This window comes from Tenrec ecaudatus, chromosome 1 (assembly GCF_050624435.1).
Source record: "Tenrec ecaudatus isolate mTenEca1 chromosome 1, mTenEca1.hap1, whole genome shotgun sequence".
NCBI classification, from domain to species: domain Eukaryota; kingdom Metazoa; phylum Chordata; class Mammalia; order Afrosoricida; family Tenrecidae; genus Tenrec; species Tenrec ecaudatus.
Window position 1 is genome coordinate 103,843,278 of NC_134530.1, and position 12,852 is coordinate 103,856,129.

The window sequence follows — 12,852 nt, forward strand, 5'->3', positions numbered from 1 at the left end:
TATCCTTCTACAGGGGCTGGTCTCTCCTGACAACATGTCTGAAGTAAGTAAGGTGTAGGCTCACATCCTTGCCTCTAAGGAGGGCTGTGGTCATACTTTTTTGGGGAGTCATACTTCTTACAAGACAGATTGATTTGTCATTTAGCAGTCCATGGTACTTTCAATATTCTTCTTTAGCACCATAATTCAAATGTTCTGATTCTTCTTTGGTCTTCCTTATTCAAGATCCAACTTTCACATGCATATGATGCAATGGAGAATCCCATGGCTTGGGTCAGGTGCACCTTAGTCCTCAAAGTAATATTCTTGCTTTTCAGTACTCTGCAGAGGTCTTATGCAGCAGATTTACCTAATCCAATGGGACTTTTGATCTCTTGGCTACCGTTTCCATGAGTATTGATTGTGGACCCAAGCAAGACAAAAGCCTTGACAACTTTGATCCTCTCTCCATTTGTCATGATGTTACCTATTGGTCTAGTTGTGAGGACTTTGGTCTTATTTACATTGCGTCATCATCCATACTACACGCTGCAATCCTAGATCTTCAGCAGCAAATGCTTCAAATCCTCTTCACTTTTAGCACGTAAGGTCGAATCATTTGCATATCACAAATTGTTAATAAGCTTTTCCCTAGTCTTGATACCGCATTCTTATTCATATAATCCAACTTGTATTCTCAGGACACAGATTGAATAAGTATGTTGAGAGGATACTACATTGACACACATCTTTCCTGATTTTAAACCATGCCCTACTCCCTTGTTTGGTTCCCCAAACTGACTCTTTATCCATGTATAAGTTCTGAAAGAGCACAGTCAGGTGTTCTGGAATTCCCATTCTTAAGGCTACTCTTAGTTTGTCATGATGTATACATTTGAAAACCTTGGCAGAGTCAATAAAACACAAGTAAACATCTTTCTGATATTCTCTGCTTTCAGTCAAGTTCCATCAGACATCAGCAATGATATCCTTTCTTCCATGGCCTCTTCTGAATCCAGCCTGAACCTCTGGTAGTTCTCTGTCAATGTCCTGCTGCATCCAACTGCTGTTGATGGATGATATTCAGCACAATTTCACTTACAGAGATATTAATGATATTGTTGTATAGGTTGAGCATTCTGTTGGGTCACCTTTTTTTGGAATGAGTATAAATATGGATCTCTTCTCAGTTGGCCAACAGCTTGTCTTCCAAATTTCTTGGCATGGATGAGTAAATGTGTTCAGTGTTTCACCAGCTTGTTGAAACATTTCAATTAGTTTTCCATCAATTTCTAGTGACTTGATATTGGCTATTGCTTTCAGTGGAGCTTGAACGTCTTCCATCAGCACCATTGGTTCTTGCTTATATGCTAGCAATAGTGTAATGTCAACTAGCTCTTTTTGGTACAGTGACTGTGTATTTTTTCCATCTTCTTTTGATGCTTCCTGCATCATTCAATATTTTGCTCAGAGAATCTTTCTGTATTGAAACTTGAGGCTTGACATTTTTCTGAAGTTCTTTCAGTTAAGATATGCTGAGCGTGTTCTTTATTTTTGGCTTTCTAAATCTGAATCCTGCCTGAACCTCTGGCAAGTTCCTTGTCAATGTAGTGCTGCAACATTTGTTGCATGATCTTCAGCAGAATTTTACTTGCATGTGAGAGCAGTAATATTTTTCTATAATTTGAGCATTCTGTCAGATCACCTTTTTACTAGTTAAGCTAAGCAATCTTTGGTTTTAAGAATATTGCAGTGGATACTTTTGCTGCAAGGAGTAAAAATTATCTAAAGGAAATAGTTTCAGGGATAGTCTGGCATGCATGAGAATTTGATCCCTTTTGATCAGAATTAATTTATAGAATCTTTGATCAAATGTTCATTATTTATAGCTGGGCACAATCCAATCCTCCTGGTCTCATGGCAAAGTAGGCATGGGGTCCATCAGCCATGTGCTCTATCTCTTCCTCTGCCTGCTCCCCCTTCTTCCTATGCTTCTCCAGGCAAGTCCAGATCCATTGTGATGCCTTGGATGGCCACTTGCAAGTTTCTAAGGTCCCAGGTACTGTGCAATGAACAAAGGGCAAGAACAGAAGCATTCAACATGTTATGAGGCCAATTAACTGGATTGGCCTATGAAACTATGACCCTAAGCCTTGAAACCAAAGAACTACATCCCATGACGTGTTTGGTTGTACATAGGTAACCTCAGCAGTTACTATTGCTTTCCGCCCCTACTTAACTTTTGTCTTTTTTTGGTAGGTATAAACATACCTATCATACCACTGTGTCAGTTCCACTTTTTACAAGTGTGCAACTATTGAGAGCAATTCCAATAATTGACTATGCCGTTCTACTCAATTGATACAACTTTACCATCACTCTTGTGCCCTCTTTCCCCTTCCCTCCCACTCCTGGAAATACTAATAACTCTTGTTTAACTCTTACAAACTCTGAGATAGATACTATTATTCCATAGTACTTATGAAAGAATTGAGATTTCAAATACTTATGTCCTTTTCCCTGGGTTACAAAGCTACTCGGTAGTAGAATCAAAATTTAAAGCAGGTCTGCCTTCATAATTCAGTCACTGAACATCTGTCAGGGTTTCAGCTGCCTTCTTCCTGTTCAGAGCTGCACTTAAAATGAGTGGCCTCAGAAGTATCTTATGTCAATTCTAATGCCGGCTGGACTCAAGCATGGTCATCTTCTGTTCCAACTGCTAGATAATTTGGCTTTGCTAGGATCCAACCAATTTTTTTTCTTTCTTTCTTTCTTTTTGTATGCTCTCATATTTTCTGCAACCCAGTTTCCTCCTACCTTCACCCATTAGCCATGTTTCCTTTGTAGTCACTCTACATGCAAGGGCGCAAGTTCTTCTTCCCTTTTCAATCTGCAGTTGATCTGGAAACACACACCTGTCATCCCTAAATGCTTATGGAAGCCAGAGCTGAGGAGTTCTGAGGCCCAGTATAGATCAGCTCAGCTGGTTTCTGATAGTTAACTGGTGCTGTGAATTTTTCAGTAGCATAGATCCTGTGCCTGAAATAGAGTCAGCAACTGAGTTGTGGCTTTCCAAACCTATTTTGTAGCTGGTGTAATTAATTCACTGATTGATGGAAGTTCATAGAAATTCCCCATGGGTTTTGGCACAGAATCTCCTCAGAGATTTTGCTTCCAGTGCTATTGTGGTCTTCATTGATAATTTTCTATTTAAAGGATAAAATAGGGACTGCTAATATGTGACTTGTCTAGTACACATCGAATACGCATTTGTCATACGATGAGTTTTGGGTTAACGTCCGACTTACTCTTAAAAAAACACTGTCTTCATCAACATTCAGGGGACATCAACATAGACTGGAATAAAGTAAGGCTTCATTTTAGAACATTTCCTAGGCGTTTTCTGTGGGGAGAGGAAGTTCCCATACTTTGTATGGATTAGTGTGTACACTATGTAGTAATTAAATTGTTGTAATATTTTTTAAAACACTGTTTTTCAGGGGGAAAGAATTCGCTGTGCTAACTCTTAATATCAGAGAGACTCGAGGTTTAAATTGAGATGGGGTCAGGAAAAATCACCTGGGTTTTCTTTTAGTGAAACATGATTGAGGTTGAATCGCCTGGGATAAAGGGACCTACTAGGTCTTGCTATTCTCAGGCATTATCTCATGCAGGGCAACATTTAAAAAAATGCTCTATACACCGTGGACTATGGAAACTTCACAACATACCTATAACGTATTGCTTTAATAAAACTGAGTTAGAACATTATGAAGTGCTTAACATTTTCTCCCCATTTCAGAGGCACCCAAGTGATTGTACACTTTTGTGCTCACAGCTACTGTCTGGAAGGAAGAAAGTAACATATGCATCAAAAACATGAACTGTATAATTATAAATCAAATCCCAAGATATGCCAGGAGTCCCTTCTCTGACCCCACAGAGACCTTTATCACTGCTTTTCTACTCAGCTGCAAGATGAAGGAGGTGTACTACTTTGTAGCATCAAATTCTGGTGCAGTGCCTTGTCACACTTTAAGGACTCAATCAATATTTGTTGAACAAATGGATAAGCAGAAAATTGTTTGAAAGGCTGTCAAATCAAGATTGGTGGAAACTGAGGTAAAGATGATTAGCAGGGTCAGGAATAAGGAATCACAGGCAACAAAGTATGGGAAACAAGCATCGCAGCTCCGAGAGTAGCCAGAGATACAATAGACCAGGAAAACCACAGTCCAGGAAATTATAATTCACCATGTTGTAAGTTTACATCTAAAGCCTACTTAAAAAACAAATAAACAAACAAAACAGCTGAGTTTCAATCACAGCAAGTTGAGATTTTGGCACGTCCTTTCCCTAATCTTGGCTCAGGGTGGCTGGGCCACTTGGTCTCTAGCACACTGTATGATTTTGAGTCATGAGAGTCAAAGCAAACAGGAACAAAAATCCAGAGCAGAGTGTTGAGAGATGAACCAATGCCTATTTTTTCGAAAGGTTATTTTCTGCTTCCCAACAGGCAGAGAGAGGGATTGGTGTAATACCTTTAAGGGTTACCCTTAAGGCACCAACAAAGCAGTGACCTTAGTTGGTGGGTATGTAGGGACAAGAGTAGTGCTGATATAACAATGAGGTTCCTACCATGTACATACTCAATCAAACATAATTGTATTTATCAAAAAATTAAAATAACCAAATTCCCTGCCAGTGAGTCAATTCCAACTCACAGCAACCCTGTAAGACAGAGTAAAACTGACCCCTGTGGCTGTCACAGACTGTAAATCTTAAGGGAGTAAGAAGTCTCATCTTTCTCCTGAGGAGTGGCTGGTTATTTCGAACTGCTAACTTTGTGGTTAGCAGCCCAAGAGGTATCCCACAATATCACCAGGGCTCCTCTAATTATATTTATAGTCCTTAAAAACACATACAGTTAGCTTGTTTTTAGTCTTCTAAATTAAAGTATTATCAAAGTTTCCTGAAGTTGTCAGTTCATTTCAGCTCATTTGATGGAGGTGGCAAAAGTGCAAATAGGTTACATTGACTTGTACAGAAATATTATTTTTTATCTTCACATATGGAAGTAGCATTCTCCATTTAAACGTGTACAGAAAATGCTAGTCTTTGGATTCACAATAATGATTTTCAGTGCTTCTTTGAACATGTTATTTCACAGGAGAGTTACCCAGTATAAGAAACAGTGAATAAAGTCAGAATGCATTAGTAATAAAATCATTTCAGCCTTGCCTTAAAAACTCCAAAGCTAAGGATACCCTCAATTATAAAAAATTAGCAGTGTGTTCTGTTCACTCTGTTTACTACTAAGCAGGATTTCATGATCAAATGAGAAATCCAGAAACTGTCCTTCAACAGATACAAATTGGGTCATGAGAATTCACCATGCTAAGTAATAGCAGGTAAGGTAGTGTAAAAATGAACAAAAATAATAACCAAATCTTACTTTCCTTGGTATAAATATTGATGGAATGATGTCTGATCCACTATCCCTATCCTTATACCTATTTAGATAAAAATTTCCAGCACATAGCACTGTTAGGAGGTAACCACTCAGGACGATGCATAAACGATATGTAGACATTGATACAAGCTATAGATCTGCTTCCTGTAAGTCATGTCTTATGTTTTGATCTCTCATATATTTCTGAAACATTATTTTAATTTATGGTCTATTATAAACATTTACTATAGTCATTTTTACTACAGATAAAGTTTTTAATTTCCTATAGAACTGTTTGCAGATCATGTTATGAAAACAAAAGCAGATCATTCTTAATGTGTCAAATTTGTGAGAATACTAATTCAAATTTAAAAAACCATGTAGTTCTATTATCCAAACAGATAGCTCTAACTCTGCTATTTAAAATATCTAGACATTTAAAAATATCTACATGGAGACTCTGTACTTGGTGCCATGGTACATGAAACATCATATGAGTCACTGGTAATTAATCATTAAAATGGTGAATGATCTACTATTTGGAAAATGCTGGTAAAACTAACAATGTTTTCTTGTTGTCTCCATTCCAAGAGATTTGTGGGTCTCGATAAGGTCGCTTTGGAAAAGAAGTCTGTTCTAGTTGTCGACACTGGAGAGTGCAGCACAATACTGAGCTAATCACAGAGACTGCAAATGTTTTTAAGGATGAGCAAGCACAGAAATCTTTATTTTAAATTAGCATATTTTAGATAATGGTCTAAAATGAATCAAGTGTCAGTTCAGAATTCCTGGATTATACTTGAATACCAAATAGTCATAATATTCTATCTCCAACTATGATGACTCCTTGGTTAAAGGTAGAAGATATAAAGATATTATAAGCTATCAAAATCAATTTTATTCCATGATCTCTAAGGAAAACCTTGCCTTCTAATATAAGAAAAGTGGTGATCCAAATGAATATTAATTAATGTAAAAATAAAAATACTATAAGTAAAACTGGGGTAAGTGACTCTAATGCCAGAGCAAATATATCAGAATCACTGTAAGAGAAGAATCATCTTTCCAGTAGCCCCACTTCCATGAATGATATTTTCATGAGCTTGGGCCACTTTGTCCAATGGATACTGAGAACCTATTACAGGTTTCAGCCAACCAATTTCCATTCCTGCTTGAAGGACTGCCGCAAACTGTTGAAATTCCTCCTAAAGAAAAAATGAAAGGACCATATGATTGAACTTTCCGTGGCATCAAAAAACTTAAAAATCTAAGTATTATAGGTAAAAGTGTCTTACATATGTGTGGCTTTTGTCAAGCTATCAACACATCTTTAGAGAAAGCAGTTCTCAATAAAAACTAAACAAAATAAACTCATCGCCACTGAGTCCATTCTGACTCATAGCAAATCTGTGGACAGAGTAAAACTGCCCCTGTGGATTTCTAAGGCTGAAAAATCCTTATAGGAGAAGACAGCCTCATCTTTCCCCCATGGCTGAACCGTCGGTTCAGATGGGTGGCCTTGGAGTTAGCAGTCCAATGCGTAATCCACTACTCCCCAGGACTCCCAGTTCACAAAGACCAGCCACACTTCCTAGTCCTCTTGGGATAATCTCCGTGTATTTTACACCCACTGCTCTGAAGTACTTATTATTAACACCCTTTCTTTCTCAAAAGTAATCTGACTTGGAAAATACATTAGGGTGCTGTCCTACTATCTTCAAGGGATGAATTACCCACTCCGCTAGTCAGATAACTGAGTTTAACATCTACTCATTAGCCTTCTGGTGTACCTGACTTAGCAATCTTTCAATTAACTAAACAAGAGCCATTTCTTTGCCCACCTTGGTTGATGAGTAGAGAGCAACTCCGATGATGCTGGACTCTTTTGCCATGGTGTCCCTAGGGTTGATCTCAATCGGACCTCTGCTGCCAACAATCTGTCGTGAAAAACAACATAACTCCCATTTTGCCTCAAGAGAAGGTTAAAGGTAGGGTTTAAAAATCTGAAACTATGGTAAACTGTGGTATTTCAAAGTAGTAAAAAATGAAATACTCACTATTACTCGTCCTCCCTTAGATAGAAGCTTCAGATCATTACTAAGGTTTATATTAGCTAGCATTTCAACAATCACATCAATTCCTTTGTCACCAACAGATTTCTATACAACATACAAAAGAGGGCACAATTGGATTAGAAAATGAGCACAAAAAGCCTGTGAAATAACTTCCATAGCTAATGTAATTTAGAAATATGTTTCACATGACCTAGGAAATGGTATTTTAAAGATAAAAACCCACAAATTTTCAAGTGATCACATTATATAATGATAGTGTGATTTCAAGGTACGAGCTACAATATCTGAAATGACAAAAACTTTACTGAAAAAAAGTGCTATAGCTAAGTAAAATTTGCTTGGAATTTCAGGTGCTTAAATTCAATTTGCTACAACATGTTTTCCTCAATTCAGAATTTTCTATGTCCAACTGTATTTTCATAGAGAAGCAAAGCCTGACAACTCCAAGCCCCCAAGGGCCTCTGTTTTTTATTAAAAAGGAAAACTGTTGGTTGTTTGGTGTCATGAGATGCAGTGTGTGCACTCAGTTTTATTCTAAATGGCTAACAACCAATTGGTCTATAGTGGTTTCCTTTTTAGTTTTCACATGTTGATTCTCAGGATCTAAAACATATCCTTTAAAAGCTCTATATATGCATAGTATATAAATTTTACTTTAAAACTCATTTTATTGGGGGCTCATACAACTCTTATCACAATCCATACATACATCAATTGTATAAAGCACATTTGTACATTCGTTACCTTCATCATTCTCTAAACATTTGCTCTCCATGTAAGCCCCTGGCATCAGCTCCTCATTTTTCCCCTCCCTCCCCGCTCACCCTCCCTCATGAACCCTTCATAATTTATAAATTATTGTTTTGTCATATCTTACACTGTCCGACATCTCCCTTCATCCACTTTTCTGTTGTCCGTCCCCCAGGGAGGAGGTTATATGTAGATCCTTATAATCAGTTCCTCCTCTGTACCCTGGCCTCCTTCCACCCTCCTGGTATCACCATTCTCACCACTGGTCCTGAAGGGATCATCTATTCTGAATTTCCTGTGTTTCCAGTTCCTATCTGCACCACTGTCCATCCTCTGGTCTAGCCAGGTTTGTAAGGTAGAATTGTGATCATGATAGTGGGTGGGAGGAAGCATTTAAGAACTAAAGGAAAGTTGTATGTTTCATCGTTGCTATGCTGCACCCTGACTGGCTCATCTCCTCCCCGAGACCCTTCTGTAAGGGGATGTCCTATTGACTACAGAGGGGCTTTGGGTCCCCACTCCACACTGTCCCTCATTCACAATGATGTTTTTTGTTCTTTGATGCCTGATACCTCATCCTTTAGACACCTTGTGATCACATAGGCTGGTGTGCTTCTTCCATGTGGGCTTTGTTGCTTCTTAGCTAGACAGCTACTTGTTTACCTTCAAGCCTTTAAGACCCCAGATGTTATATCTTTTGATAGCAGGGCGCCAACGGTTTTCTTCACCACATTTGCTTAATGACCCATTTGTCTTCAGCGATCGTATTTGGGAAGTGAACACACAATGATATGATTTTTTTGTTCTTTGATGCCTGATAACTGATCCCTTTGGCACCTTGTGATCATACAGGCTGGTGTGCTTCTTCCATGTGGGCTTTGTTGCTTCTGAGCTAGATGGCCATTTGTTTACCTTAAAGCCTTTAAGACTATATCTTAAAGGCTATATCTTTAAGCTGGCAGCATCTGCTTTCTTCACCACATTTGCTTATGCACCCGTTTTGTCTTCAGCAATTGTGTTGGGAAGGTGAGCATCACAGAATGCCAGTTTAATAGAACAAAGTATTATTGCATTGAGGGAGTACTTGAGTGGAGGCCTAATGTCCATCTGCTCCCTGAACACTAAACCTATAAACATATGCACATAAATCTATTTCCCCATCCTCATATATACATTTAGATATGTTCATGCTTTTATTTAGACTTCTATAAATGCCTTTTGCCTCCTAACTCTTTCCTTTATTTCATTTTATATTCATGTCCCACTAAAATGCTCAGTCTTCATTTGGGCTACAGTAATTTCTCTCGGTTACACTACCCTTGATCACGCCTTACCAGGCTTTCTACACTCTCCTCACACCCGATTTGGATCACTGTTCCCTTGTCCCTAGGTTTATTAACACCACTTCCTTTTCCCTCACTCCCCCTCTGCCATGTCCCCCTGGAACTATCAGACCCGTTGTTTTCTCCTCCAGATTGTTCATCCAGCCTAACTTATTTAGACAGACTTGCAGAGATAATAACATGCACAAAAACAAGACAGAGCAAAACCAAGCAACAAAAGAAAACAACAAAAAGCCAATGACAAAAATATAAATTTTACTTTAATGAAAAAAATGTATACATGTGCCAGACATTGCATTAGCAACAAGAAATTCAAAGATGGATAAAGGAATCTTAAAATTTAAAAAAATAGCCAGGGACAAAGATGGATAATACAATATAACTTGCTACAATGCAATGAACTGATACTACATTAGTAGAAATAAACTACAGGCTATAGAGGAAAAAGTGAAAGTCTGGTAGCCTATTGAGTTCCAGGAGACTTTCAGAGATATGATGGCCTGGGTCTTGAGGGTTGACTAGGAGGTCTCTAGGCAAAAAGAAGAAAACAAGGAAAAAGAAACTATGAGACACAGGCAGTCCAGACTGAAGAAAAACAAAAGCATAAGAATTAGAACAAATCAGCACTAGAGAGTAGACAAGGAAAGCTAGATTATGTATTTGAGCAAGTGGGGTAGTCGTGGGAGGTAGGGGGTGGGGTGGAAGGAACTTTAAATTAATAAATATTGTGAAAATATACAGAACACCACGTTAACGATTTTAAATTTGGTAATGGGGGAGGGATCCAAGCTCAAGCTTATGGCCACAGGATCAATACCGACTCATAGTGACCCCATAGGGTAAACCTGTCCCTGTGAGTTTCCAAGACTGTAAATCTTTACAGAGTGGAAAGCCATGGAGCCACTGGTGGTTTCAAACCACTGACCATATGATTAGCAGTCCAATGTGTAACCACTATGCAACCAAGGCTCCTGGAGAGCCTTGCACCAAGGAGAGGTGTAAGTGTTTGCTCATTCCTGTGCCAAGCACTGTTTTAGACCATGGAGGTACATATATCAGGGAACAAGAGAAACAAAAACTCTGTCCTCATGGAGTTTCTATTTCAGTTATTTCTAGGACCTCTTTAAAGGGGAGAGCCAGAAATTGGTAAGCAGTAGGAAAAAGAAAAAGATAGATATTGACCCAAATAGGAACCATGGTAATTTCAAGGCTGGAGGAGATGAGGCCCAATGGAGGAGAGAATAAAGAAAAAATATATTTTAAAGATATGTCATAGTGGTAGGTGGGGGAAGGGAAGAGGTGTTAACAAACACAGGGACAAGGGAACAATGAGTGATTCAAAACCAGTGGCAAGGAGGGGGTGGGAGGACTGGTAGGCAGTGATCAAGGGCAATGTAACAGAGAGGAATTATTGAAACTGAGGCTGAGCATGGTAGTAGGACAAGAAGAAAGCAAAAGGAAATAGAGCAAAGAAGTAGGAGGCAAGGGGGGTATACATAGAGACCTAAATACAGGCATGTACATATGTAAATATACTTATATGTGATGATGGGGGAAATAGACCTATGTGCATATATTTTTAGGTTTTGTAGTAAGGTAGCAGATAGACATTGGGCCTCCACTCACATACTCCCTCAATACAAGAACACTTTTCTCAACTAAATGGACATTCCATGATACTCACCTTCCTGACACGATCACTGAAGACAAACATGTGCATAAACAAATGTGGTGAAGAAAGCTGATGGTGCCGGCTATCAAAAGATATAGTGCTTGGGGTCTTAAAGGCTTGAAGGTAAACAAATGGCCATCTAGCTCAGAAGCAACAAAGCCCACATGGGCGAAGCATATCAGCCTGTATGATCACGAGGTGCTGAAGGGATCAGGTAGCAGACACCAAAGAACAAAAATCATATTGTGTGCTCACCTTCCCCATATAAACACCGAATATAAATGTGTGCATAAGTAATTGTGGTTAAGAAGGCTGGTGGTGCCTGGCTATCGAGAGATACAGCACCTAGGGTCTTAAAGGTTTGAAGGTAAACAAGCGGCCATCTAGCTTGGAAGCAACAAAGCCCACATGGAAGAAGCATACCAGCCTGTGTGATCACGAGGGGTTGAAGGGATCAGGTATCAAGCACCAAAGAACAAGAAATCTTCTCCTCGTGAATGAGGGGGAGTGCAAGATGGCCAACTGTAAACAACTGGACATCCCTTGCCCAACTGTAAACAACTGGACATCCCTTGCAGAGGGGTAGTGGGGAGGAGACGCGTCATTCAGGGTGCAGTGTAGCATCGATGAAACACACAACATTCCTCTAGTTCTTAAATGCCCCCCACCCCACACACACATACACACTATCATGATCACAATTCTACCTTACAAAACTGGCTAGACCAGAGGATGTACAGTGGTGCAGATAGGAACTGGAAACACAGGGAACCGAGGACAGAAGAACCCCTCAGGACCAGTGGTGAGAGTGGTGATACTGGGAGGGTGGAGCGAAACGGGCGTGGAGGGAGGGGGCACTAATTACATTACAAGGATCTACATATAACCTTCTCCCTGGGAGATGGACATCAGAAAAGTAGGTGAAGAGAAACATCGGGCAGTGTAAGATATGATAAAATAATAATAATTTATAAATTATCTAGGATTCATGAGGGAGGAGGGAGCGAAGAGGGAGGGGAAAAATGAAAATGAGGAGCTAATTCCAAGAGCCCAAGCGGAAAGCAAATGTTTTGAGAATGATGAGGGCAAAGAATGTACAAGTGTGCTTTACACAACTGAAGTATGTATGGATTGTGGAAAGAGTTGTATGAGCCCCTAATAAAATTTAAAAAAAAGATATGTCATAGATAAAACACAAAGGATAAAGTCATCGGCTTGGTTGGTGGTAGGGAGAACAGTGATAAAAAGGAATGAAAATTGAAATGCAGGATTCTTGTCTCAGGTGACCTGATAGGTGAAGCCTGCGTGACTGGGTATGTCTAACAGGGTGATGTGGTGGAATGAAACCTAGGCCATACAGTTTTAAAAATCAATAGTAAACTAAAAACAAAATAACTCACTGCCATAGAGGCTATTCCAACTCATAGCCACCCCTATAGGGTAGAGTAGAATTGCCCTTGTGGGTTTATCGGACTTTTGCCTCTTTAGAGGAGCAGAAAGTTTTATCTTTCTCCTATGGGGTGGCTAGTGGGTTTGAACCACCAACTTTGCTACACCACCCAAAATTTTTAAAAAAACAAC

At 39.3% G+C, this 12,852-nt stretch overlaps 1 protein-coding gene across 2 annotated transcripts in view; it reads right to left on the reverse strand.

Annotated features, from left to right (window-relative positions):
* Positions 1 to 5,746: 5,746 nt before the first annotated feature.
* CRYZ (crystallin zeta) overlaps positions 5,747 to 12,852 on the reverse strand; it is a 33,042-nt gene continuing 25,936 nt past the window's right edge. Inside the window, exons 7-9 of one of the 2 annotated variants that reach the window (XM_075557338.1) lie at positions 7,489 to 7,590; positions 7,273 to 7,368; positions 5,747 to 6,636 (exon numbers count right to left, since the gene is read on the reverse strand). In XM_075557338.1, coding sequence (XP_075413453.1) covers positions 6,472 to 6,636; positions 7,273 to 7,368; positions 7,489 to 7,590 — 363 coding nt within the window. In that variant the 3' untranslated portion in view covers positions 5,747 to 6,471. The remainder of the gene's footprint in view (positions 6,637 to 7,272; positions 7,369 to 7,488; positions 7,591 to 12,852) is intronic. The other variant, XM_075557335.1, reaches the window with a different exon arrangement.